Source organism: Cervus elaphus, chromosome 14 (genome assembly GCF_910594005.1).
Source record: "Cervus elaphus chromosome 14, mCerEla1.1, whole genome shotgun sequence".
NCBI lineage: Eukaryota > Metazoa > Chordata > Mammalia > Artiodactyla > Cervidae > Cervus > Cervus elaphus.
In genome coordinates this window covers 7,526,026-7,551,483 of record NC_057828.1, presented here as the reverse complement: position 1 = coordinate 7,551,483, position 25,458 = coordinate 7,526,026, and the positions used below count along the sequence as shown (strand labels likewise).

Here is a 25,458-nt window from a genome sequence, read left to right as displayed (position 1 = left end):
TCACTGAACCTACTGTGATAATCATTTCATGATGTATGTAAGTCAAATCATTGTGCTGTACACCTTAAACTTACACAGTGCTGCATGTCAATTATATCTCAACAAAACTGGAAAAAAGAAAGAAAAGCTTTCTAAGGAGATGTGATCGTCCCTCCAGGATGCCATCAAAAAATATCGTTGAGTGGTTGCTTATAAACAGCAGATATTTATTATTCAGAGTTTTGAAAGGTGTCAGAATAGTTGGTGAGTGTCTTTTTCTGGGCTGCAGACTTCTCATTGTATCCTCATATGATGGAGGGCACTAGGGAGCCCTGGATTTCTAAGAGCACTAATCTCATTCAGGAGGGTGCCTTCCTTATGATCTAATAACCTCCCAAAGGCTCCATCTCTCAGTACCATTATCTTGGGTTAGGATTTCAGCATATGAATTTGAGGGGAACACAAACCTTCAAGCTGTAGTGGGAGAGGAGCAGCAATGATAGTTAAATGTATAGGGACATGTGACTGGCAAAAATTTCCAAAACTCAAACAGGAACAATGACTTCAGATCATCTTGGGGAAGAGGAAACTGGGAAGATGAAAGCTGCCCCCACCCCCACAACGCCCTACCCCCTTTCTCAGTACCAGGGCTAGAAAGGTCGTTCAGAGTCAGCAGATGGAACACAGTTGATGAATAGTTTCTATGGCGTTTGAATTTGGCCAGGAATGTTTCTAAAGTTTCTATTTTTTGAGATGTTTGCTTAGCTATTGTGAGCATTTTTTTTTTTTTTCCATTTTGTGTCTTAATTAGCTGTTGGGAAAAGTAAGTTGTATATTTATCTAGTCACTGCTTACAGCATGTTATTAATTTAAAAACACTTAATTTTTTTGAGGTTTTCTAGGGCTAGCATAGGACAAACTTCTCCTCCTCTCCCATAGTTACAGCCGTCATTTGTGTTAACTGTTTTACTGCACTGATTAGAATTTCTAGAGCTCTGTTGGAGAGTAAAGGCTGTTGGAGAGTAAAGGAAATGGTAGGCTTTTGGACATTCCTACTTTAAGATGTAGTGAGATTGAGTCTAGGGCCTTACAGTTAAACATCATGTCATCAGCTGGTTTCAGATAAGCTATTCTTAATTAGGTTAAGAAAGTGTTCTTTTGCTACCAAAATTGGTAGTACAAAAGTAAAAACAATAGCAACCACAAACCAAGAATAGATATTGAATTTTATTGGATTGAATTTGGAAAGTTTTTTTTTAATAACATAAAGATGGCTCTGTCATCTTTAATTCCTAAGAACTAGCAGATTCAAAGGTGAAATAGTGGTGAGCTTTCCAAGTGCACTATTTAAAGTTCTGAGGGCAGAGCAGGCTTACTCAGCAAGATACAACACTCAAAAAGGAACGGCATGCAAGGTTAGGCCAGAGGAAAAGAGGAACTGGTGGTTGCTATTTATTTAAAATTTTTAAGGAAGTTGTTTATTCCCAATAATTGAAGACATCAGAGAGGCATTTAATCATTAGACTGTCAAACAGAACTCTACTACAGCTGATTAAAATCTTTAAAAAATTTTTTCTGGAGAAAGATTTAATCACTTTCTCTACTGATACGCTCCGATGTTTTCATGAAACCTGCAAGTTCTTCCTGATCTGAATCTTTCTTGCTGAGATACAGGCTTGTTTTTTCCTCCTATGCTTCGTCTTAAAAAAAAAAAAAAAAACAACCCAGTAATTTCCCTATAAAGTAAGTGCAAGAATTCATAAGGAACTGCACCCCATTAAAAAGCCCAGGATTCACATGACCACTTGAGAGTATTCCACTGGTTCAGAGACAGCAGGGTTCACAAAAGTCCAGAAATTGGGCTTGTGGCTCTTTGGCTTAACATTGACATAATCTGTGGCTTCCTTTATGTTCTCATAGTCCAGGACAGAGTCATTTCTTCGATCTCCAGGGGCTGCAAAGACTACTTGTGTGTAGTTCACATCCTTGTTGACCTTAGGGGGGAAAGGCAAAGAAATTTGGGTCAAAATTCCTACCATGTTTGGACAAGGTATTCAACTCAAAGAGGCTTGCCCTGGGCCAGATGGGAAAGAACCTGGGTCCCAGGTAGCCGTATCTGAGAGCAGGGCCAAGGCAATGAGAGAGATTGCTCCTTGTACCTGTGGGAACGAATGGCTTAAGGAAGAAAAATGTGGAGACTCTCCAAGTGAGGTTGGGACTCAGAGTGGACTTTGGCCAGTAACTGGGACGTGGGGAGAAGGGGATTTCCTGTGAGCACCTTCATTTTTAGAGCCCACTCAGACCTGCTTTGTCTGGACACTCTGTGCTGTTGGTACAGGCCTGTGAGTGAAAACCTGACCACCCTCACCGAAGGCTGCTATAATGACTTGGTGGCCCTCCTTCCTTGCCCCCGTCTCTGCAGCCCAGGTGACCCCAGACTGCTGGGGTCACTAGGGGTGTCCCTTACCTGGCAGGTGGTGGGAGGTGAGCTGTCTGAGCTGTCCGAGCTATCTGAAGACGTGTCACTGTCATCTAGGGAAAAACAGAAATTGTTCTTCTAAAGGCAGCCAGAGGGTGTTTAGAGAGTATAGAGGCAATGGAAGGAAGCATGAGACAAAGACAGAAGCAGAGCGAGCATCTCAAGTGGAGTGGGGAACAGAGACCAGTGTCCCCCAGAGAGAAGAGAGGAACAGAACAGAGAAAGTGGAAACCTCTGGAAACAGCCAGGAACATATCCAAGAGTCCAGGCCCTGTTGTATTTCCAGCTCCATCTAAAAGTAAACACCAAGCCTGCAAGGCTGCCCTGTGCTTGAGAAAGACTGTCTGCTGGAAGGGGAGTAAGTGGGGTGTGCTGAGCCGCTGTGGCCCAAGGCAAACAGATCTGGCCCCAGAAATCACAGGCACAGCTTCTAATCTAAGCCTGTCACTAACTCCAGGCAGATTACATTTCTCTTTGTGCCCTGGTCTTGTCCCTTGTGACAGAGAGGGTTGGACGAGGATCTCTGATGTCCCTGCCAACCACCGAGTCTCTGATTGCAGCCAGGCTTCAGGGAAGCTTTGGGATCAAGGGTCATGGTGAGACCAGTGCCTCTCCACTTCCTCTGAAACCCTGAGATCATGCAAGTGGCATCTTCTGGGTCTCTCATGCATTGAAGCCTTATCTTGGTGCTGAGGAAGCCTAACAACCAGATTTCTCTAACGGAAAAGATAAAATTCAGAAGGATGGGGCAAACTTAAATCAACCAAAAGATAAGCAGTGAAAAGGGCAATCTCTGGTGAGTGAATGTCTTGCTGCGGAAGCAGCAGTTTGCACTGTGTGAAGAGTGGCCTGGCAGGTCTCTCAAGTGGGGAGAGAGAGAAAACAGCAAGAGTGTGGTGTTCCTGTTGGTCCCCTTGCTGGAGGGGGATATAGATGTGAACTGTCACCAAGACTCAGGTTTATTAAAATGCCCAGATCCCATGGCTGGGAGCAGACAGAGGTGGTTGAAATCTGGGCTCTAGCTAATGGCGGGCAGAAGAAAAGATACCATCGTGTCACAGAGACAGGAGCAGAGACAGCGCCCAAGCCTGCGAGGCAGCCAGGAAAGAGCTAAGGCCTTCACAAACCCACTACCGTCTGCCCCGCCGGATAGGATGGGTGGCCTTCTGAAAGCAGCGGCCTGGCTTGGCCTGCACTGGGGAGTGTGTGAGGAATCCTCCAGCTCGCAGTTGGGGCAGGAAGATGGGCTGCTGCGAGGAGGCTCCCTGGGTAGTCCAGACAGAACAGCAGCAGCGCTATGGCACGTTCCCCTGGCAGCGGTACTCACGCTGGTAGCGGGGCTCGGGCACCAGGACGTTCCTCTCCGCCCGAGTCTCCTTCCTCTCCTTGGCAGCAGGCGGGCAGCAGTGAGCTGGACTAACGCTGGGGGCCTGGGACCTGGCCCCTTTCAATAAGCGCTCATTTTCCTTGGCTGCCGGGGACAGGGCAAGAGTCAAAAGTGGATGCTCTCCTGGCCAGGCACATCCTGCATCTGTGAGCACAGCTCTCCTGAGGGAACACTCGTCAGACAGATCTCTCCAAAGCTCAGCCCTCCGCTGCTCAGAATCCTGCAGCGCCCTGGCCTCACATGGGGTAAAAGCTGGAGTCCAAGCCGAAGGCCTCCCGCCCCTCCCCCTTCCTGCCGCACCTCAGCTCCATCCTGCTGGGCCCCTCTGCTTCCGCCAGGATGAGCAAATCCTGAGTTTATGGACTTTGTAGGTGTGGCTCACTTCCTCACTTCCCTCAGGGTTAGACTCAAATGTCAGCATCTCAGGGATGCTGACCCCCATCCCGTTCATATCTCCCTGCCTTGCTTGATTTCTCTCTACACTTACTCTGACTTGACACACATTTTACTTGTTTGTTTGTTGTCTGTATTACCCACGGAATGCAAGGTCATAATGGCACGGATTTTTATTTTGATTCCTGTTGTACTGGGTAAATGAATGAATGACGAGAGAAGCTTAGACTTCCATCATTCTGCTCAATCCCTTGTCTTAGCACAGCCCAAGCGGTGTTATTTTACTTACCCTAATTATAATGTCTTCCTCAGACACAGCGTCCTGTCTTTCACTCCAAATCAGCTCAGAAATTTAAGCTCATATCTTAGTCTAACCACACTCCTTTCTGTTGTAATTCAAGGCCATTTCTACACGTCTCTTGGCGGTGATGAAGGAAATTTACTACGCTCGGGTTAAGCGAGCCCAGCCTCAAGAGCATCGCAGAAGCTTGTCTCTAGGCAGGAGGTCTGGATAGCAAAAGGACTCTCAGCCATCATTCCCAAGCACAGATGGGCTGGGTCAGAGTGAGATAACCCGCTTAAGAGGTTGGTGGAGTGAGGGGACACCTGGCTAGCGATTCCTCAAGTAGGATTTCAAGGGATATTTGGGGGCTCATCTTGCTGTGGGCTTGGGAATGGTCCCTGAGGGGGACCAGGAAGGAAGAGAACGCTGAGCCAGTTACCCATGTGCCTGCTGAGCAGGTAGTTGATGACTGCGAGGAGACAGGCCTGCAGGATCAGCGACACTACTGCGATCACGATTCCATGCCAGACCTCCATGACCCTGTTGGGAAATGAGGAAATCAGGTGAGAGGTTCTGGAGGTGCTGAGACAGCTGCAAACCCATCCCTGCCCCAAGCCAGGGGCAGCCTGCAGGTACTGCTGCTGTGGCTTGAGTCCCTTCCCTGTTGAAAGGGAATGCGTCAGGACCCGGGGAGGGTGCTGTGTGCAGGAAGTGATGTTCCCTTCACGGGAACCGAGCCGGCTCTCCCCAGACCACTCACTGAGCTAGCATGACAAGCTCCTGGAGGGCCGCCGCGGGTGGCGAGTGGGGCGCGGGCTCTCTCTGGCACCTTGTTTCCACGCAGCACCCCCGGCAGGACGGCCCTGGAGACCTGCAGAGGTGAGGCAGTGCGTCAGAGCTCTTGGGAAGTCTCTGCTGGTGGGGGGTCGTCTCCTTTCCTCTCCCCAGATTCCAGTCTCTGAATCTACAAAACAGGCAGTAACAGGATCAGCACCTGCCAGCCCCAGGGCTGAGCCCCCCGCAGCCCGGCCCTCCGAGCTGATCCACACAATCCTCGGACCTCGATGTCACTGCCCTCCTCTTATAAGGAGCCACGTGAGGCCCAGAGGGCTGAGGGACATGTCTGAGGCCCTCCAGTCAAACCTGGTTTGAGCTCTACATCCAAGCCCACACTCCCCAACATTCTGTCTCTTCTCCAGAGCCTTGCTGCTGCTGGAAGCACAGAGCAGTCCCGCAGGAGCGAATACACTGGGAGAGAATCTGTGACGCACACCAGTGTCTCACACACACACACACACACACACACACACACACACACACGTGCACCCACACTGCTGAAAGGAAATAAATTAGGAGTTTGGGATTAGCAGATACAAACTACTATATATAAAACAGATTAAAAAAAAACAGCCAAGGTCCTACTGTATAGTACAGGGAACTATATTTAATAACCTGTAATAAACCATGATGAAAAAGTATATGTATATATATATATACATATATATATTCTGAATCATTTTGCTGTACTCCAGAAACTAACACAATTTTGTAAATCAACTATACTTCAATTAAAAAAAAATTTTTTTTAGTGTCAAAAATAAAGACCACAGCGCTGAATATGGAGTGTATTATAAAACAAAGCCAAGATGGTTTCAAAGCTTTCAAAATGATCTTTACTTAGCACAAGATGGGCCACATGATGGCCCATTGTCCTGCTGCAGACGATAAATGTTGAAAAGCCTTTTAATGCCGATAAAGCTTATTTTCTCAATCAGGGTTTCCAAGTGTTAAAGAGTAGTGTGGAAAGTCCTGCCTTTTTTACTTCTATCTGTAGTTCTACACTGGGTGGGCCTATCCAAGATCCAACTTGGACTAAGTTTGGAGAGAGAGGAGGCAATAACTGAGGAGGGAGCCTGAGAGGTTTGCCACCACCGCCTCTCCAGGGCTGGGTGTTGGCCAGCTGGAAGCTGCCAGAGAGAAAAAACTACTTTTTCTTCTACATCCTTTACCAACCAACAAGCCAGTCTTCGGGAACAACTTTTTTTGTGTGAGGTCGAAAGTTGGGAGCAGACTTCCCTGGTGGTCCAGTAGTTAAAGAAGTCGCCTACCAGTGCAGGAGACGCAGAAGATCCCACGTGCTGCAGGGTGACTAAGCCCGCGTGCCTCAACTACTGGGCCCCAGAGCGCCAGGGCCCGTGTGTCGCCACGACTGAGCCCACACACCGCCACCAGGGAAGCCGGCGCACCTGGAGCCCCGCTCCAGCAAGAGAAGCCCCCGCAGTGAGGAGCCCGCACACCGTAACCAGAGAGGAGCCCCTGCTCGCTGCAGCCAGAGAAAGCCCACACACAGCAGCAGAGACCCAGCGCCGCCAGAAAGAAAGAAAGGAGAAAAACAGGAGCAACACATGCCCAATTTAAGCATCATACTTAGCTTAAGTCACCTCTTTCTGACATAATAAGTTCTGATACATAATAAATTTTAGACACTTTTCCCAAAGGAACCTAACTCTATCCACTCTTTACTTTTCAAGTTAAATGAGCAAAGTATACCTAACATCATCACTTCTTGCTGTTGAATTTGATTTATAAAGATGGATTCAGCATTCAGACATGAGTTCTTCATTATGTATAGATTCAGTATGCGAGATGTGTCAGGAAGATGGAAAGTGGGAACATTCTAAGTGGGGGAGATCCCCCCACCCCACTTCATTGGAATACCTACCACCCTAGTGCCGAGGAGCACCAGCAGGTCACCTCTGGAAAAGGAGTCTCCTGTGGTTCCTTCTGCAGGAGTGTTGCATTAACTCACTTTTGTCATGGCATGAAGGGGTCACTGGGAGCAGGAGGTGGAAACTGATCCAGATGACAAGCCAAGTGAGAGGGGACCCCAGGAAACTACCTACCTCCCCCTTTACACATGGACATCACCAGATGGTCAGTATCAAAATCATATTGATTATGTTCTTTGCAGCCAAGGATGGAAAAGCTCTAGACAGTTAGCAAAAACAAGACCAGGAGTTGACTGTGGCTCAGATCATTAGCTCCTTATTGCAAAATTCAGGCTCAAACTGAAGAAAGTAGGGAAAACCACTAAGCCATCTAGGGATAACCTAAATCAAATCCCTTATGATTATACAGTGGAGATGACAAATAGATTCAAAGGATTAGATCTGGTAGACAGAGTGCCTGAAGAACTATGGACAGCGGTTTGTAACATTGTACAGGAGGTGATGACCAAAATCATCCTGAAGAAAAAGAAATGCAAGAAAGCAAAGTGATTGTCCAAGGAGGACTTACAAGTAGCTGAGAAAAGAAGAGAGGCAAAAGAGAAAGGGAAAGATTTACCCAACTGAGTGCAGATTTCCAGAGCATAGCAAGGAGAGATAAAGAAAGCCTTCTTAAGTGAGCAATGTAAAGAAATAGAGAAAAACAATAGAATGGACAAGACTAGAGAGCTCTTCAAAAAATTAGAGATACAAAGGGAACACTTCATGCAAAGATAGGCACAATAAAGGACAAAAACAGCAAGGACCTAACAGAAGCAGAAGAGATTTTTAAAAGGTGGCAAGAATACACAGAAGAACTGTACTAAAAAGCTCTTCAGTTCATTTCAGTCACTCAGTCGTGTCCGACTCTTTGCAACCCCATGGACTACGGCACACCAGGCCTCCCTGTCCATCACCAACTCCCGGAGTTTACTCAAACTCATGTCCATTGAGTCGGTGATGCCATCCAACCATCTTATCCACTGCCGTCCCCTTCTCCTCCCACCTTCAATTTTTCCCAGCATCAGGGTCTTTTCCAATGAGTCAGTTCTTCACATCAGGTGGCCAAAGTATTGGAGCTTCAGCATGAGTCCTTCCAATGAATATTCAGGACTGATTTCCTTTAGGATGGACTGGTTTGGTCTCCTTGCAGTCCTAGGGACTCTCAAGAGTCTTCTCCAACGCCACAGTTCAAACGCATCAATTCTTCGGTGCTCAACTTTCTTTATAGTCTATCTCTCACATCCATACATAGCTACTGGAAAAACCATAGCTTGGATTAGATGGACCTTTGTTGGCAAAGTAGTGTCTTTGCTTTTTAACATGCTGTCTAGGTTGGTCATAGCTTTTCTTCCAAGGAGCAAGCGTCTTTTAATTTCATGGCTGCAGTTACCATCTGCAGTGATTTTGGAGCCCCCCAAAATAAAGTCTCTCACTGTTACCATTCTTTCCCCATCTATTTGTCATGAAGTGATGGGACCAGATGCCATGATTTTAGTTTTCTGAATGTTGAGTTTTAAGCCAACATTTTCACTCCTCTTTCACTTTCATCAAGAGGCTCTTTAGTTCTTCTTCACTTTCTGCCATAAGGGTGGTATCATCTGCATATCTGAGGTTATTGATATTTCTCCCGGCAATTGATTTCAGCTTGTGCTTCATCCAGTCCAGCATTTCTCATGATGTACTCTGCATATAAGTTAAATAAGCATGGTGACAGTATACAGCCTTGACATACTCCTTTCCCAATTTGGAACTAGTCTGTTGTTTCATGTCCAGTTCTAACTGTTGCTTCTTGACCTGCAAATAGATTTCTCAGGAGGCAGGTTAGGTGGTCTGGTATTTCCATCTCTTGAAGAAGTTTCCACAGTTTAATGACCCAGATAACCATGATTGTGTTGTCACTTACCTAGAGCCAGATATCCTAGAGTGTGAAATCAAGTGGGCCTTAGGAAGCATTACTATGAACAAAAGTAGTGGAGATTATGGAATTCCAGCTGAGCTATTTCAAATCCTAAAAGATGATGCTGTGAAAGCGCTGCACTTATTATGCCAGCAAATTTGGAAAACTCAGCAGTGGCCATAGGACTGGAAAGGTCAGTTTTCACTCCAATCCCAAAGAAAGGCAATGCCAAAGAATGCTCAAATTGCATTCATTTTCAAATTGAACTGTACAGTTGTACAATTGATGAGTGCACATCCCAGCAAGATTATGCTCAAAATCCTTCAAGCTAGACTTCAGCAATATGTAAACCGAGAACTTCCAAAAGTACAAGTTGGATTTAGGAAAGGTAGAGGAGCCAGAGATCAAATTGCCAGCATGTGCTGGATCATAGAAAAAGCAAGGGAATTCCAAAAAAAATCATCTACTTCTGATTCATTGGTTATTCTAAAGCCTTTGACTGTGCGGATCACAATAAACTATAGAATATTCTTAATGAGATGGAAATACCAGACCACATTACCTGCTTCCTGAGAAACCTAAGGACAAGAAGCAACAGGTAGAACTAGACGTGGATTAATGGACTAGTTCAAAATTGGGAAAGGAGTACAACAAGGCTGTATATTGTCACTCTGCTTATTCAACTTATTTAACATCATGTGAAATGCTTGGCTAGATGAATCACAAACTGGAATCAAGATTGCCGGGAGAAATATCAACAACCTCAGATATGCAGATAATGGCAGAAAGTGAAGAGGAACTAAGGAACCTGTTGATGAAGGTGAAAGAGGAGCATGAAAAAGCTGGCTTAAAACTCAACATTCGAAAAACAAAGATGATGGCATCTGGTCCTATCACTTCATGGCAAATAGATGGGGAAAATATGGAAACAGTGTCAGATTTCAATTTTCTTGAGCTCCAAAATCAATGCAGATGGTGACTGCAGCCACAAAATTCAAAGACGCTTGCTCCTTGGAAGAATAGCTTGACAAACCTAGACAGTGTATTAAAAGGCAGAGACATCACTTTGCTGACAAAGGTCTGTACAGTCAAAGCTATGTTTTTTACAGTAGTCATGTATGAATGTGAGAGTCAGACCATAGAGAAAGCTGAGCACCAAAAAATTGATGTTTCTGAACTGTGGTGCTGGAGAATACTCTTGAGAGTCCCTTGAACTGCAAGGAGATCCAATCAGTCAATCCTAAAGGAAATCAGTCCTGAATATTCATTGGAAGGACTGATGCTAAAGCTGAAGCTCCAATACTTTGGCCACCTAATGTGAAGAACTAACTCACTGGAAAAGACCCTGATTCTGGGAAAGATTGAAGGCAGGAGGAAAAGGGATTGACAGAGGATGAGATGGTTGAATGGCATCACTGACTTGATGGACGTGAGTCTGAGCAAACTCAGGGAGATAGTGATGGACAGGGAGGCCTGGCGTGCTGCTGTTCATGGGGTCGCAAACTGTTGGACATGACTTAGCAACTGAACAGTAACAACAACCCCTCCCCTAAGTCCCAGGACACGTGGATAGACAACCCAGTACTCCCCAGTGATCAGCTAACTCTAGGGAGAAAGTTCAGTCAAAAGTGACATGCGCAACTAATAAAAAATTTAAAAATAAATAAATAAATAACACATTCACATAAAAAAAAGAAAAGAAAAAGTGACATGCGCAGGGTAAAATTTGCAGAGCCAGGAGGCTGGAAATAAAACACCAAAGTGATGAAGTGAGTATGGGATTATCATAAAAACAATGATATTGAAAAATTAGTTGACTTGATTGAAGAAAGGGAATAGATATATTTTAAATGCCTGACCTAGTCTTATTTTGGAGAAGCCCTACTTAAATTTCAACAGATACCGATTTCTCAAGCAAATTTCTCAAGGAAGTATGTTAGTCACTCAGTTGTGTCTCTTTGTGACCCCATGGACTGTAGCCCACCAGGCTCCTCTGTCCATGGAATTCTCCAGGCAAGAATACTGGAGTGGGTTGCCATTTCCTTCTCCTTCTCAAGGAAATTTTGGTACTAATCCTGATTTCTGGGGCAGATGCAAAAAAGATGATTGGATGTTACCAGGAGAGCTTTATTGAATCACAAAAAAAGCATGAAAATCATGGAAAAGGGCTAGAAGCAAAGCCAGTATGCCAGGAAATCAACAGTGTTTCTTTTTAAAGGGCGCTCTTACGCTTTAGGAACACTGACCTCATATTAAATGCCTCATTTGTCCTTAATCACAGAAGTTATTCTGCTTCTTCCGTTGAAGGGAATGGTAGGGATACAACCAGGGCTGTATTCTGAAATCATGCTCTAAGTTTTCGTTTTTTAAGGCTCCTCTCTGTTTATTAAAAATCAAACAACTAATAGGTATTTGAAATATAAAAAATTAGGAGTGCAAATAAGCAAAGAATTTCATAAAATGAACCCAAATTTCATTCGTAAAATTGTATTTATGTTTTCACAAATATATGCACTTTGTATGTGTATGGAAATATTTGTATACACTATCTTTTTGAAACAAGGCATCATACTGAGTAGTTCGGAGAAGGCAATGGCACCCCACTCCAGTAGTCTTGCCTGGAAAATCCCATGGACGGAGGAGTCTTGTAGGCTACAGTCCATGGCAAACACGACTGAGCGACTTCACTTTCACTTTTCACTTTCACACTTTGGAGAAGGAAATGGCAACCTACTCCAGTGTTCTTGCCTGGAGAATCCCAGGGACGGGGGAGCCTGGTGGGCTGCCGTCTATGGGGTCGCACAGAGTCCGACACAACTGAAGCGACTTAGCAGCAGCAGCAGCAACACTGAGTAGTTACTTTTCCTCTTTGCTTAATACTTCATAAACTTGTTTCCAGATCAGGAAAATCTCCATTAAAAAGCCCCAATCTGGGTGCTCACAGGCCCAATTTGACACCTAGATGATTTTATTTGATAATGTACTTTAAAGATTTGTATGTGGATGCCCTGAGGAAGGTCATGTACTTTTCAATCCTGACTGATCCCTGAAAGCATTTGAGTTTGCCACCTTCAGTTTTATGGCATCATTGAAAATGACTAGTATTCTACTTTACTAGTATTTCTTACTACTCTGGACATTCAGAGCCAAATGACTCCTTGTCTAAAACTGCTTGTGCACTGCCTGGGAGACCACCAGTAACAGAGGTAACAGGCCAAAATGACCCCACACATTTCCAAATGTCTCCCTAAGGCAGTCACTTTTGCCCCCAGTTGAGAATCACTGCGTTAGATAAACGTTACATTATGTTAAAAGCATTATCTTATTTGGTCTTTTTATTGAGAACAATATTGCCTACACTTCTTCCTTTCATTTTAATATATTATGAGCATCTTACTAGCTAAACAACACACTGTACCTGTGTCGTCAATATATAAGATAAAAGTCAACATGGATCCAAGTTCTGTTCCCTTCTAGGTGTGAATTATTGAACTTCTCAGTGTCTCAGTTTCTGTACCTGTTAAATGGGGTTAATGATATTATATCCCTCACAGAGTTCTTGTGAGGGCTTGGGGAGTTATGTTTATAAAGACCTAAATACAGTGGCAGACATGTGGAAAGCACTCAATAATTATTAGGTATCATTCAACCCTAAAACCCTGCACCAAGATGGTGACTAGAGTGGCGCTATAAATATTTGGTCTGTCTATTTTTGGAAGCTTAGACATTCGGTTTTGAGTGCAGTTTGAAGATAAAATCTTGGCAGGATGAAGTATGAAAATGATGACAGATGTCATTATTTAAGTGGCTAATGGCCCCTAACCGCAATGAGCAGGTTGTTCCTTGGGGGCTAATTGCAGATTGCTGATCAGACAGTCGGCAGAAACATCTGCTCATTTGTGTACGCACCCCAAACAACCAGGAAATGAGCAATTTGAAGTAATTAAGTTGTGAAAAAAATGCCTGGACCGTGTGAAAGTTCAGTACGCTTTGTTCCATCATCAAAATGTGACTGTCCTGCCCTCTTTCAGGTTTGAATACCCAGCCCCTCCTTAATGCAGTGTCCTGCCAACTGCCTGCAAACCACGGGTCAGCAGAGGGCTGAGAGCATTTCTTCTGTTTTCTTCGAACCTGGTGGAAACCCTGAGTTAAGGCTGGATTCCATTGTCTTATTTCCCCCTCTCCTGCTAAAGGAGCTCTCTCCTGGCCTTTCTAAAAGGTACAGCATAACAAAAGAGATGAAATAATAAAAACACACCTTTTCCTGTCTGATGCCATGCTTTCTTTGGATAGATATATTCAGAAAGAACACAACAGAAGACGATTTATGTAAACATCATATGGATTAAAGTAAGCATAATCAATATTGCTAAGATGACTTGATCAATCTTTTAAAATTAAGTAGCTTTAATGTTTGAAGTGGATAAGCAATGAAGACCTACTGTATAGCAAGAAATAAGTAGCTTTAAAGATTTTTTTATAAAGTGTTTATAAAAAGATTTTTTGGAAATTTTCATTAATTTATTGTCTTTAAAATGAAGAATTTGAGCTCTAAGAGAACAATACAGGGAGATGAGAGCCAGGCTCCTCCTCCTGGCTCAGTCACTTGCTACCTGTGTGACCTGGGCCAGGTAGAAATCCTTTCTAGGCCCAGCACTTGTAGTACTCCTAAGGCTCTTTCTGGCCCTTAACATTCTGTTCTTTAAAGATGGAAGGACAGTAGAGGAAAGGAAAGTGTAGTTGGATGGAAATGGAATATTTTGAAAGAAAAAAATACATATTTCTATTTTATATCATTCAGTCTCCTTCACTCTACTAGACTTTTGTCCTCTAACTGAATATGCAGTTTTGAATAATCAAGAAAAGGATGAAACATAAATAAGCCAAACTAATAATAACTATAACCACATAAACAGAGGAGGCCAAAAATTGTGAAATTACTGACATTTTTTTTGTGTGTAAAATATCAATATAATTATTGATTTCCTAGAAAAATGTAGATTAGTGAAATGGACTCCATAAGGCACAGAAAACTCAAACAGACTAAAAGCAACAAAGCAAAATAATAAGAAAGAAGTTTGGGATCCAAGTTTTGTACCTCTCAAGCAGCTAAAGGTAGAGAACTTGGAGTCAGACAGTCTGGCTTAACATCCCAGCTCGTCCTCTGCGTGAGTTGGGTCTAATTATTTAACTTCTCAAAGCCTCTGTTTTCTTACTTGTAAGATAAAATCAATAATCACTAATTCTCAGGGTTTGATTAGATGAACATAAACAATACCCACTTCTGCAGATGAAATAAGATGAGGTATATAAGTTATTCTAGCTTTTGTCACATAGTAATAAGCATCCAATAAATGACAGCTATTATCTGAAATTAAAAGCAGTATAAAAACTATCTACTCAAAATCTACATCCAGATAGTGTTACAAATGAATTTTTGAAATTTTAAGGAACACAGGGCACAGAAAAAAATGGAAAGCTCTCCAGGCTCATCTCATTTATGAATACAGAGGTAAATACCTGACTATATCAAAAGTTACTCCACCCTGCTTACAGTTTCCTTCATTGTGCAAAAGCTTTTAAGTTTAATTAGGTCCCATTTGTTTATTTTTGCTTTTATTTCCATTACTCTGGGAGGTGGGTCATAGAGGATCCTGCTGTGATTTACGTCAGAGAGTGTTTTGTATATGTTTTCCTCTAGGAGTTTTATAGTTTCTGGTCTTACATTTTAATCTTTAATCCATTTTGAGTTTACTTTTGTGTATGGTGTTAGAAAGTGTTCTAGTTTCATTCTTTTACAAGTGGTTGACCAGTTTTCCCAGCACCATTTGTTAAAGAGATTGTCTTCTCTCCTTTGTATATTCTTGCCTCCTTTGTCAAAGATAAGCTGTCCATAGGTGTGTGAATTTATCTCTGGGCTTTCTATTTTGTTCCACTGATCTATGTTTGTGACTTTGTGCCAGTACCATACTGTCTTGATGACTATAGCTTTGAAGTATAGTCTGAAGTCAGGCAGGTTGTTTCCTCCAGTTCTGTTCTTCTTTCTCAAGATTGCTTTGACTATTCAAGGTTTTTTGTATTTCCATACAAATTGTGAAATTATTTGTTCTAATTCTTTGAAAAATACCGTTGGTAGCTTGATAGGGATTGCATTGAATCTATAGATTGCTTTGGGTAGGATACTCATTTTCACTATATATTGATTCTTTCAATCTATGAACACGGTATATTTCTCCATCTATTTGTGTCCTCTTTGATTTCTTTCATCAGTGTTTTATAGTTTTTTATAAAAAACTTTTCAGTGTCCTATAGTTTATAGATCTTTTGTTTCTCTAGGTGTAGTTTATACCTAACTATGGTTTATAGTTTATAGTTTCCTTAGGTATAGCTTATAGGTCTTTTGTTTCTTTAGGTAGATTTATTCCTAAGTATTTTATTCTTTTCATTGCAATGGTGAATGGAACTGATTCCTTAATTTCTCTTTCTGTTTTCTCATCATTAGTGTATAGGAATGCAAGGGATTTCTGTGTATTATTAATTTCATATCCTGTTACTTTACTGTATTCATTGATTAGCTCTAATAATTTTCTAGTGGTGTCTTTAGGGTTCTCTAAGTAGAAGATCATGTTATCTGCAAACAGTGAGAGTTTTACTTCTTTTTCAATCTGTATTCCTTTTATTTCTTTTTCTTCTCTGATTGCTGTGACTAAAACTTCCAAAACTATGTTGAATAGTAGTGGTGAGAGTGGGCATCCTTGTCTTGTTACTGACTTTAGGGGAAAGCTTTCCATTTTTCACCATTGAAGATGATGTTTGCTGTGGGTTTGTCATATATGGCTTTTATTATGTTGAGGTATGTTCCTTCTATGCCTGCTTTTGAACAATGAAGGAAACTATATGCAAGGTGAGAAGACAGCCTTCAGAATAGGAGAAAATAATAGCAAACAAAGCAACTGACAAAGAATTAATCTTAAAAATATACAAGCAGCTCATGCAGCTCAATTCCAGAAAAATAAATGACCCAATCAAAAAATGGGCCAAAGAACTAAACAGACATTTCTCCAAAGAAGACATACAGATGGCTAACAAACACATGAAAAGATGCTCAATATCACTCATTATCAGAGAAATGCAAATCAAAACCACAATGAGGTACCATCTCATGCCGGTCAAAATGGCTGTTATCAAAAAGTCTACAAACAATAAATGCTAGAGAGGGTGTGGAGAATAGGCAACCCTCTTACACTGTTGATGGGAATGCAAACTAGCACAGCCACTGTGGAGAACAGTGTGGAGATTCCTTAAAAAACTGGAAATAGATCTGCTATACGACCCAGCAATCCCACTGCTGGGCATACACACTGAGGAAACCAGAATTGAAAGAGACATGTGTACCCCAATGTTCACTGCAGCACTGTTTACAATAGCTAGGACATGGAAGCAACCTAGATGTCCACTGGCAGATGAATGGATAAGAAAGCTGTGGTACACGTACAATGGAATATCACTCAGCCATCAAATAGAATGCATTTGAATCAGTTCTAATGAGGTGGATGAAACTGGAGCTTATTACACAGAGTGAAGTAAGCCAGAAAGAAAAACACCAATACAGTACATATGGAATTTAGAAAGATGGTAATGATGACCCTATATGTGAGACAGCAAAAGAGACATAGATATAAAGAACAGACTTTAGGACTCTGTGGGAGAAGTTGAGGGTGGGATGATTTGAGAGAATAGCATTGAAACATGTATATTACCATATGTGAAATATATCACCAGTCCAAGTTCGATGCATGAAACAGGGCACTCAAAACCAATGCACTGGGGTGACCCAGAGGGATGGGATGGGGAGGGAGATAGGAGGGGGTTTCAGGATGGGGGACACATGTTCACCCATGGCTGAGTCATGTCAATGTATGGCAAAAACCACTACAATATGGTAAAGTAGTTAGCCTCCAATTAAAATAAATTAATTAAATTATAAAAAATAAGTTACTACAGGGAAATCAGGCTCCCTAACTTCAGACTCTACTACAAATCTACAATAATCAGGGGGCTTCCCTGATAGTTCAGTTGGTAAAGAATCTGCCTGCAATGCAGGAGACCCCAGTTCGATTCCTGGGTCGGCTCTGATCTGCTGGAGAAGGGATAGGTTACCCACTTCAGTATTCTTGAGCTTCCCTGATGGCTCAGCTGGTAAAGAATCTGCCTGCAATGTGGGAGACCTGGGTTTGATCCCTAGGTTGGGAATATCCCCTAGAGAAGAGAAAGGCTACCCGCTCCAATACTCTGGCCTAGAGAATTCCATGGACTGTATAGTCCATGGGGTCACAAAGAGTTGGACATGACTGAGCGACTTTCACAGTAATCAGGTCAGTATGGTACTGTCACAAAAACAGACATAAAGATCAATGGAACAGGATAGGAAGTCCAGAGATAAACTCACACACATAAGGTCAACTAATCTATGGCAGAGGAGACAAGAATATACGATGAAGAAAAGACAGCCTCTTCAATAAGTGGTGCTGGGAAAACTGGACAGCTACATGTAAAAGAATGAAATCAGAACACTTCCTAACACCTACACAAAAATAAACTCAAAATGAATTAAAAACCTAATTGCAAGTTCTGATACCATAAAACTTTTAGAGAAAAACATAGGCATATGAAAATAAAAACAAAAATAAACAAGTGCGACCTAGTCAAACTTAGCTTTTGCACAGCAAAGGAAATCATAAAATGAGAAACCAACCCTCGGAATGGGAGAAGATGTTTGCAAATGAAGTGACCCACAACAGATATATCTCCAAAAATACACAAACAACTCATGTAACTCAATACCGAAAAAAAAAAAAAAACAACTCAATACAAAAAGTGAGCACAAGATCTAAATAGACATTTCTCCAGAGAAGACATCCAGATGGCCAAAAAGCTCATGAAGAGATGCTCAACATCATTAAGAGAAATGCAGATCAAAACTATAATGAGCTATCACCTCACACAGGTCAGAATGGCCATCATCAAAAAAATCTACAAGCAATACATGATGGGAAAGTGTGGAGAAAAGGAAACCTTTCTACACTATTAGTGGGAATGTAAATTGGTACAACCACTATGGAGAACAGTATGGAAGTTTCTTAAAACACTAAAAATAGAGCTACCACACGACCCAGCAATCCCACTCCTTGGCATACATCCAGACAGGACCATAATTTGAAAACATACATACAGCCTAATGTTCACTGCAGCACTATTTACAATAGCCAAGCATGGAAGCAGCCTAAGTGTCCGCCGACCATCCACAGAGGAATGCAGAAAGAAAGTGTGGTGCGTATATACAATGCAATATTACTCAGCCGTAAAGGAGAAAGAAACAATGCCATCTGCAGCAACATGGATGGACCTACAAATTATCACACTGAGCGAAGGAAGTCAGACAGAGATATTGCTTACACGTGGAATAAAAAAAAAATGGTACAAATGAACTTATTTACAAAACAGAAACAGTCACAGATATAGAAAACAATCTTACGGTTATGAGAGGGAGGGGAGGGAGAGACAACTGAAAGACTGAGATAGACATATACACACTTTGTGCTGTGTGCTCATCACCCAGTCACGTCCAACTCTTTGTGACCCCATGGACTGCAACCCACCAGGTTCCTCCGTCCATGGGATTCTCTAGGCAAGAATACTGGAGTGCGTTGCCATGCCCTTCTCCAGAGGATCTTCCTGACCCAGGGACTGAACCCACATCTCCTGCAGTTTCTCTAACACTGAGCAACTGGGGAAGCCTCACACATATACATATATCTACTCTTTTATATATTCTTTTTCTATATAGGTCATTACAGAGTATTGAGAAGTGTTCCCTGTGCTATACAGTAGATCCTTATTAGTTATCTATTTTATATATAGTAGTGTGTATATGGGGCACAGTGGTAAAGAAACCATCTGCCAGTGCAGAAACTGCAGGAGATGTGGGTTTGATCCCTGGGTCAGGACGATTCCCTGGAGAAGGGCATGGAAACCCACTCCAGTGTTCTTGCCTGGAGAATCCCACGGACAGAGGAGCCTGGTGGGCTACAGTCTATAGGGTCACAAAGAGTCAGACAGGACTGAAGCGACTTAGCATGCACACATATGAACATGTGTAACTGATTCTCTTTGCCGTACACCTGAAACTAACACAACATTGTAAACAAACTATATTCCAATAAAAGCTAAAAAATTTTAAGTTACTCCAGGGACATCCAGGAGATTAATTATTACAATAATGAAAACTAAGGTTGAGTGTTTTCCCTGTGGCTTTTATCTTCTTGCTCTACAAGAACAGACATTATCACCATTTTCTAGGTGAGGACACTGCGGTTGTCCAAGAAGTGAGCAATTTGCCCTTGTGCCCCCACTGGAAGAGTCTTTTTAATTCAAGCTCATTTGACTCAAAAGTCTAAGCCTCGATCATTTAAGGAACTGCCTTTTATATACTATAAATACATGGATAAATAAAAAATTTTAAACTATGATCTCAGTAAAATGCCAAAAAACATTTGATAAAATTGAATACTCATTCATTAATACTATTTTTAATTAAACGCTTTAACTTGTATTGGAGTATAGCCAATTAACAATGTTATGAGAGTTTCAGGTGGACAGCAAAGCTACTCAGTCATACGTATACATGTATCTATTGTCCCTCAAACTGCCTCCCATTCAGGCTGCCACATAACACTCTGTGCTTTTCATCCATTGAAAATGTAGCACTGTGTACTTGCCCATCCCCAACTCCCTAACTATCCCTCACTTCTTTAAGTTCTTAAAATTCAAATGCGAGGATTGCTTCTTACTCTAATAAAGAATATCCCTTCTATACCAGCAATCAACATCTTACCAAATGGTAAAATATTTTAGCCGTTATTTAAGAATGAAGATGTCTGCTATAACCATTTTTAAAAATTAATCCTGGAAATTCTACTTCCTGGAAGTTCCTCCAATCTGTAAAAATAATATTGAATATTTATTGAGCAGGCTGTCTGTGGCTGACACTTTTACATATGTCTACTCATCTGATTCTCACAACTACCTAGGAGGTAGGTACTATTATTATTACTTCCATTTTATGGAGGACAGAGCTCAGACACAGAGAAGTTAAATAAGTTGGCCCAGATAATGAGAAGAGTTAATGAGGCTTTGTGCCCAGGCAGGCTGGTGCTGGAGCCTCAGCTAATAACTTATGCATGAAAGAAATGGAGCAAGGAAAAGTCAGGTTTATCCTTATTTGCAATAGAGGTGATTTTATACCTAGAAATCCCCAAAGAATCAATTGAAAAACGAGTGAAATTAATGAGACTGCTCAGGAAGTCCTAAGGGCATGACAAATATTCTAAAATTACCAGCCATTCTTTCTATTTTTCTAGTAATAGAAAATAGAATTGGGGGCAGGGGAGACAAGGAGCCTTATCAACCATCACAACAGATATAGCTAAGAATAACTTTAATCATAAGAAAGTTATTTTGTAGAAAATTCTAAAAATTTACCGAGAAACCTAAAAGACTTAAACTAATAGACATCTGATGTTTCAGATTGGGAAGTTAGAAGACTAAAAAATTGCTTCAAAATTGATTTATTGGTCCAATATAACTCCAATCAAAATAAGAGTGAGAATTTTTTAAATTTCAAAATTATTCAAAAATTTATTAGGAAAAAATGATAATAATCCAGAAAGGTTGGAACATATTTGAAAAGGAATTGTAACAAGGTGGGTTCCAGACAAACCACTTTTAAAAAGTAGTGTAGACCTGTAAAATTATGTTTAGGAAAAATTAATCTAGGGAAAGAGTCTTCAGTGAAAAATTACTAGACAGTTATATTTAGCTCATACTTTATTGTATATATGTAGTATACAATATACAATATGATTACAACTCTGTAAAAAAGTGAATATAAAAAGAATAAATATTTTTAAAGAAAGAAAACTCTAGGCCATTAAAAAAATTATGTCTATTAGTTTAGCAATAACCTCTACCCCTCAATTCATGTGATTTTGTTCATCAAATCCAGAATAATTCATTGACAATAATTTTGCATATTAAATATAAAATTTCTCACAAATACACATTTATGGAAATTAAATTGGGGAGTCTATTTAAATGTGCTTTCTTCAAGATGGGGAAATGGAAGAAAATATACCTAAATATTAAAAGTTAAGTACTGAAATGTTGTGGATGATTTTTTCCAATCAGGAAAAAAAAAGTATTTTAAGAGTATTAAAACAAATCCAGAAATTCTGAGTAGCTTAAATTAGCATGAGACCAAATTTATCTACATAAATGTTTTATTTACATCTAAATTCTATCTCACCATGTTAATAGAACATTGAGATAGTAAGTTAAATGTCTGAATTTCAATGAATCAAACATTTATTGAGTGGTCTGTGTGTGGTCCTGGATGAAATACCCTTGGCCATGAAAAAGGGGAGAATGCTATCTGAACTTCCAAGAACTCAGGTTGTACTTGGAAAATCAAGACATTAAGGTGTAAAAAAAAAAACCAAAAAGCACAAGAAATGCCACAATGAAGCATGCTGGATTGTCAGAAGATGTGCGTAATGTGTAATGTTTTAGAAGAATAAGAGATCCTCATGCAATAGCATCTTCACAGAAGAGCCACCGAGATGGATGGATGGGTGGAAAATGGAGAGCACAGTACTCCAGCTAAAGCTATCTGCCAGCTCTGGCTGTAGAGGACAGCTTTAATGGAATTGCTTGTCTGCAACAAAGTTCACTGTAGCTCAACCATATGGCAATAAGAGGGAAAGGGGGAAACTGGGAATGCTGCCCAGCAACCATACAAATAAGGGCAGAAAAACGGTGAGAAACAGGGACTCAGTGGTCAGGTGAACTGGGCTGGGGATCCTAGCTCTGGCCTTCCTAGCTATGACTTGCTTTCTGTCTTCTGGTCCCAGAATTTTATGGGGAAAGTGAAGATGTCATTTGTTTCATTTTAATTCAAGTTGTGTGCTTCCCATATGCCAGCATCATGTAAAACATTTTGAATAAATTATCTTGTTTAACCCTCAAAATAAGAACCTTATGAAGTAGCTACTATGGCTGTCCCCATTTTGCATAGGACAGAATCAGGCTTTAATTCCCTGTGGAGCGGAAAGAATTCAAACCCAGGCTGTTTGAGGCCACAGCCTTCACCACACTACACATGGTGTTTAAGAAACTTAGCTGAGTGCTTGGCATATAGAGGTATACAACAGCGGGTGATCCTTAGACCAGAAAGAGGGTTCAATCCCTATAAGCTGGCTTACCTATATAAATGCACCCATTTCCACAGGGCCCTCACTCATGACTTTCAGGTGGGAGGTATAAGCAATCCAATGAACAAAGCTACATGGTGCTGGGAGATCCTTGGTCCTATGAGTGTCCGTCTGTCCAGCCACCAGGGAACAGAGAAGGTCAAAGCACCCAGCTGTGAAAAGGGAGGAAGCAGGTCTTGACAAACACCACGGAGAAGGCGACAACAGTTACTTACCTCTGTCCTGCGTATCAGAGAAACCGTCCCTAGATTTGCTTCCGCTCTGGTCACCATGGTAGGGACCTCACCCTAGGCAGCTGGGACACATCTGGAATGTGAAATGAAAACCTGGGTCAACATTCTGGCTCAACTTTCCAGACTCAGCTACCTTGGACACCTTGCTTCCTCTATCTGAGCCTCGGTTTCCCTGTCTAGAAACTGAAGGGGATGAGTTAAACAGATTTTGTTCTGACATTTTATTGTTTTAGAATTCCATTAGTCTAAAGTGACATAGAGGATAAGACTCAAATTCCCAAGAAATAGCAACTATGAGTCTCAACCAGCTAAGCCACATCTCCAGTCACACAGCTTTATAGGTGCAGGCACTTCCAATTTTTAGGAAGAAAACAAGTCATCCTAAATTTCTGATTAGTAATTTGATGGAAAGCCTTTTTACAAACAATTACTTGAGATGATTGCAATTTAGTGCCAAGACCAAATCAACAAGACAATTGCAAGCAACTTAAGCAGTATTCAGAAGTCATTTTGCTAGTTCTGCAAAGTTTCAGGTAAATTGGAGGGGCCAGCCAACAAAATTTTATAGAATTGACTAACTAGATTTTAGAGAAACTAAACACCTTCTACAGGTTATGCTCAGTTTGTGAGCACTTTAGTGGCTGGAACAAAGGTCTAGTCCATACTTAGCTCCGCGATTCCTGACACAATATTTAGACTCTAAATTTTAGAGGCAATGTATGGTGAAAAGCACTTTGATTTAATAACATTCTGTACGCACTGCAATTCAATCTGTTTCCATGTAATAAATACTGTTTAAGCTTGGTGGAGAGTGGGGCACTTAATGTCCCTGAGCCTAACTGCCCTCCTCCGTTAATCAGAAAGCCAAAGGCCTCTCTCACAGGATTTGTCAAGAGGAATAAGTGAGACCATGGAAGCTTCCAGCACTGTTCCTGCCTCACCGCTGGGTCTCAGGGGCATGGGCATACCTCCTATTCTGTTCAGTAGGACCTCATGCTCAGAAGGGCCTCATGATGGGCCTAGTGCTCTGCCGTTGCCATTTTTAAATTCTTAATAATTTTTAAAAGAGGGACCCCAGATGTTATATTTGCCCTGGGCTCTGCCAAATATGCAGCTGACCTACTCAAGGCGTTGTACTGGGTAGGGTTGTCGAAGCCCACACAACAAGGCCCATGCAAGGACAAGAGCAGGATCCCAATTACCACATCTTCCTTGAGTGCCTAGCCTACACTCCAGAGCTCCCCGGGCTGCAGAGACGATGGAGAGAGCCCTGCCCTAAAAACACTCTTCTGTGCTGAAGTTCTCTAGAAGAGCTTTCTGTCGCCAACTTCAGTCAAATCACTCAACACCTTTGTGCCTCAGTTTTCTCAACCGTAAAGAGAAACTATGAATAGCACCTATATTTTCAGAGTTGTTGTGAAGATTGAATGAATTAATCTACATGATGCTCTTAAAGCAGTTCCAAGACATAGGAAGCTCTATGTAAGGGTCAACTATTATATTTTGCTGTCATTGTTGCTGGCTTTTCTTTGCCTGAATGTTTGCATGGCTTTTCCTGGTCTGGGTGTTTGCATGGCTTTTTTCTTTGACAGCATACATTTTCTCATTCTGATTCATAACATTATTAAACTGCCAGACTGGTTTGTTTCCCTCAAAACATCCCAGTTCTTTGCAGCTCGGAATGAGTCTTAAGGGAAAAACTCACATAGTGGGATATTCTCCGTGATCTGGTTCACAGATGACTTGAAAAGAGTAATTAATTTATAGCTACTATTGCTGGAGCACTGGGCTGGGCACTAAATGTCCATTGTCTGTGATCCTCATAGCAATACTGTATCATGGCTGGTTTTATACCCATTTTGTAGATGAGGAAATTGAGGCTTATAAACATTCTGCAAAGTTCTTTGGATCTGGTTCTGTCTGCCTCCAAAGTCACCTTCCAGCTGGAGCCCTGAAGGCTGCTGCTGCTATTGCCAACAGATCTCAGGTCTCAAGAGGAAGAGGGTAATTAATGTCCAGGGACCTTCCTGGCGATCCAGCGGTTAAGACTCCATGCTCCCAATGCACAGGTTCAATCCCTGGCTGGGGAACTAAGATCCCACACGCCTCTGGGTGCGGTCAAAAAGAGAGGGACACTGCTATCTGTGAAATGCACAGTGCCAAATCTTAAGCTCACTCCAAGAGGATGGCAATTGAATTCCACACCCTGGCATCCCCCCACGTAAACAAAGAATCCGCTATGGAATTTGAGTACATTTATATTCACAAACAGACACACACCCCTTAAACTAATTTTAAATCCTACTGCCCAGACAATACTTACCCCCAGGACTATGAGAAAGGTCTGATCCCAGTCTGTGTTTCAGTGGTGTCCTGATGGAAACATCTCCCTCACCACCCCCCAGCCCCACCCGGAAGCTTGTCAGTCACTGGAGGTCAGTCGCCAATGTTTCATCATTTCCAACGGGGCGGGGGCATGCTACTCAAAGATAATGATCTAGCTCGGTTGAGAAAAGCGGGGTGAAGCAACAGATAACACCTCCTCTCTCTCTTGGCAGGGCTCTGCCCTTCTGCTCTACGCAGTTTATGTCTGTGGAGAGTAGTAGTCTCTTTCCCTCCGTGTGAACACAAATTTAAATACCACGAATACACGCGTGGCCTGGTGGAGTGGGAAGGGCTCTGCAGAAGGAGTCAGGAGGCCTGGGTTCAAG

At 41.9% G+C, this 25,458-nt stretch overlaps 1 protein-coding gene across 3 annotated transcripts; it reads right to left on the bottom strand.

Moving 5' to 3' along the window:
* Positions 1–1,186: 1,186 nt before the first annotated feature.
* On the bottom strand, positions 1,187–25,278 carry RHEX (regulator of hemoglobinization and erythroid cell expansion). 3 transcript variants are annotated; one of them, XM_043924306.1, is made up of 8 exons: positions 25,071–25,278; positions 22,730–22,820; positions 5,282–5,485; positions 4,961–5,061; positions 3,786–3,929; positions 2,447–2,511; positions 1,738–1,973; positions 1,187–1,472 (listed from the first exon to the last, which is right to left on the bottom strand). In XM_043924306.1, the coding sequence occupies exons 3-7, from the start codon at positions 5,290–5,292 to the stop codon at positions 1,773–1,775; spliced, it is 522 nt and encodes a 173-aa protein (XP_043780241.1). In that variant the 5' UTR covers positions 5,293–5,485; positions 22,730–22,820; positions 25,071–25,278; the 3' UTR covers positions 1,187–1,472; positions 1,738–1,772. The 3 variants fall into 3 exon arrangements, with proteins under 3 accessions (XP_043780241.1, XP_043780240.1, XP_043780242.1); XM_043924305.1 differs by having other exon boundaries at positions 1,187–1,973; positions 25,071–25,277; XM_043924307.1 differs by having other exon boundaries at positions 1,187–1,973; positions 5,351–5,485; positions 25,071–25,276.
* Between the last annotated feature and the right edge of the window lie 180 nt (positions 25,279–25,458).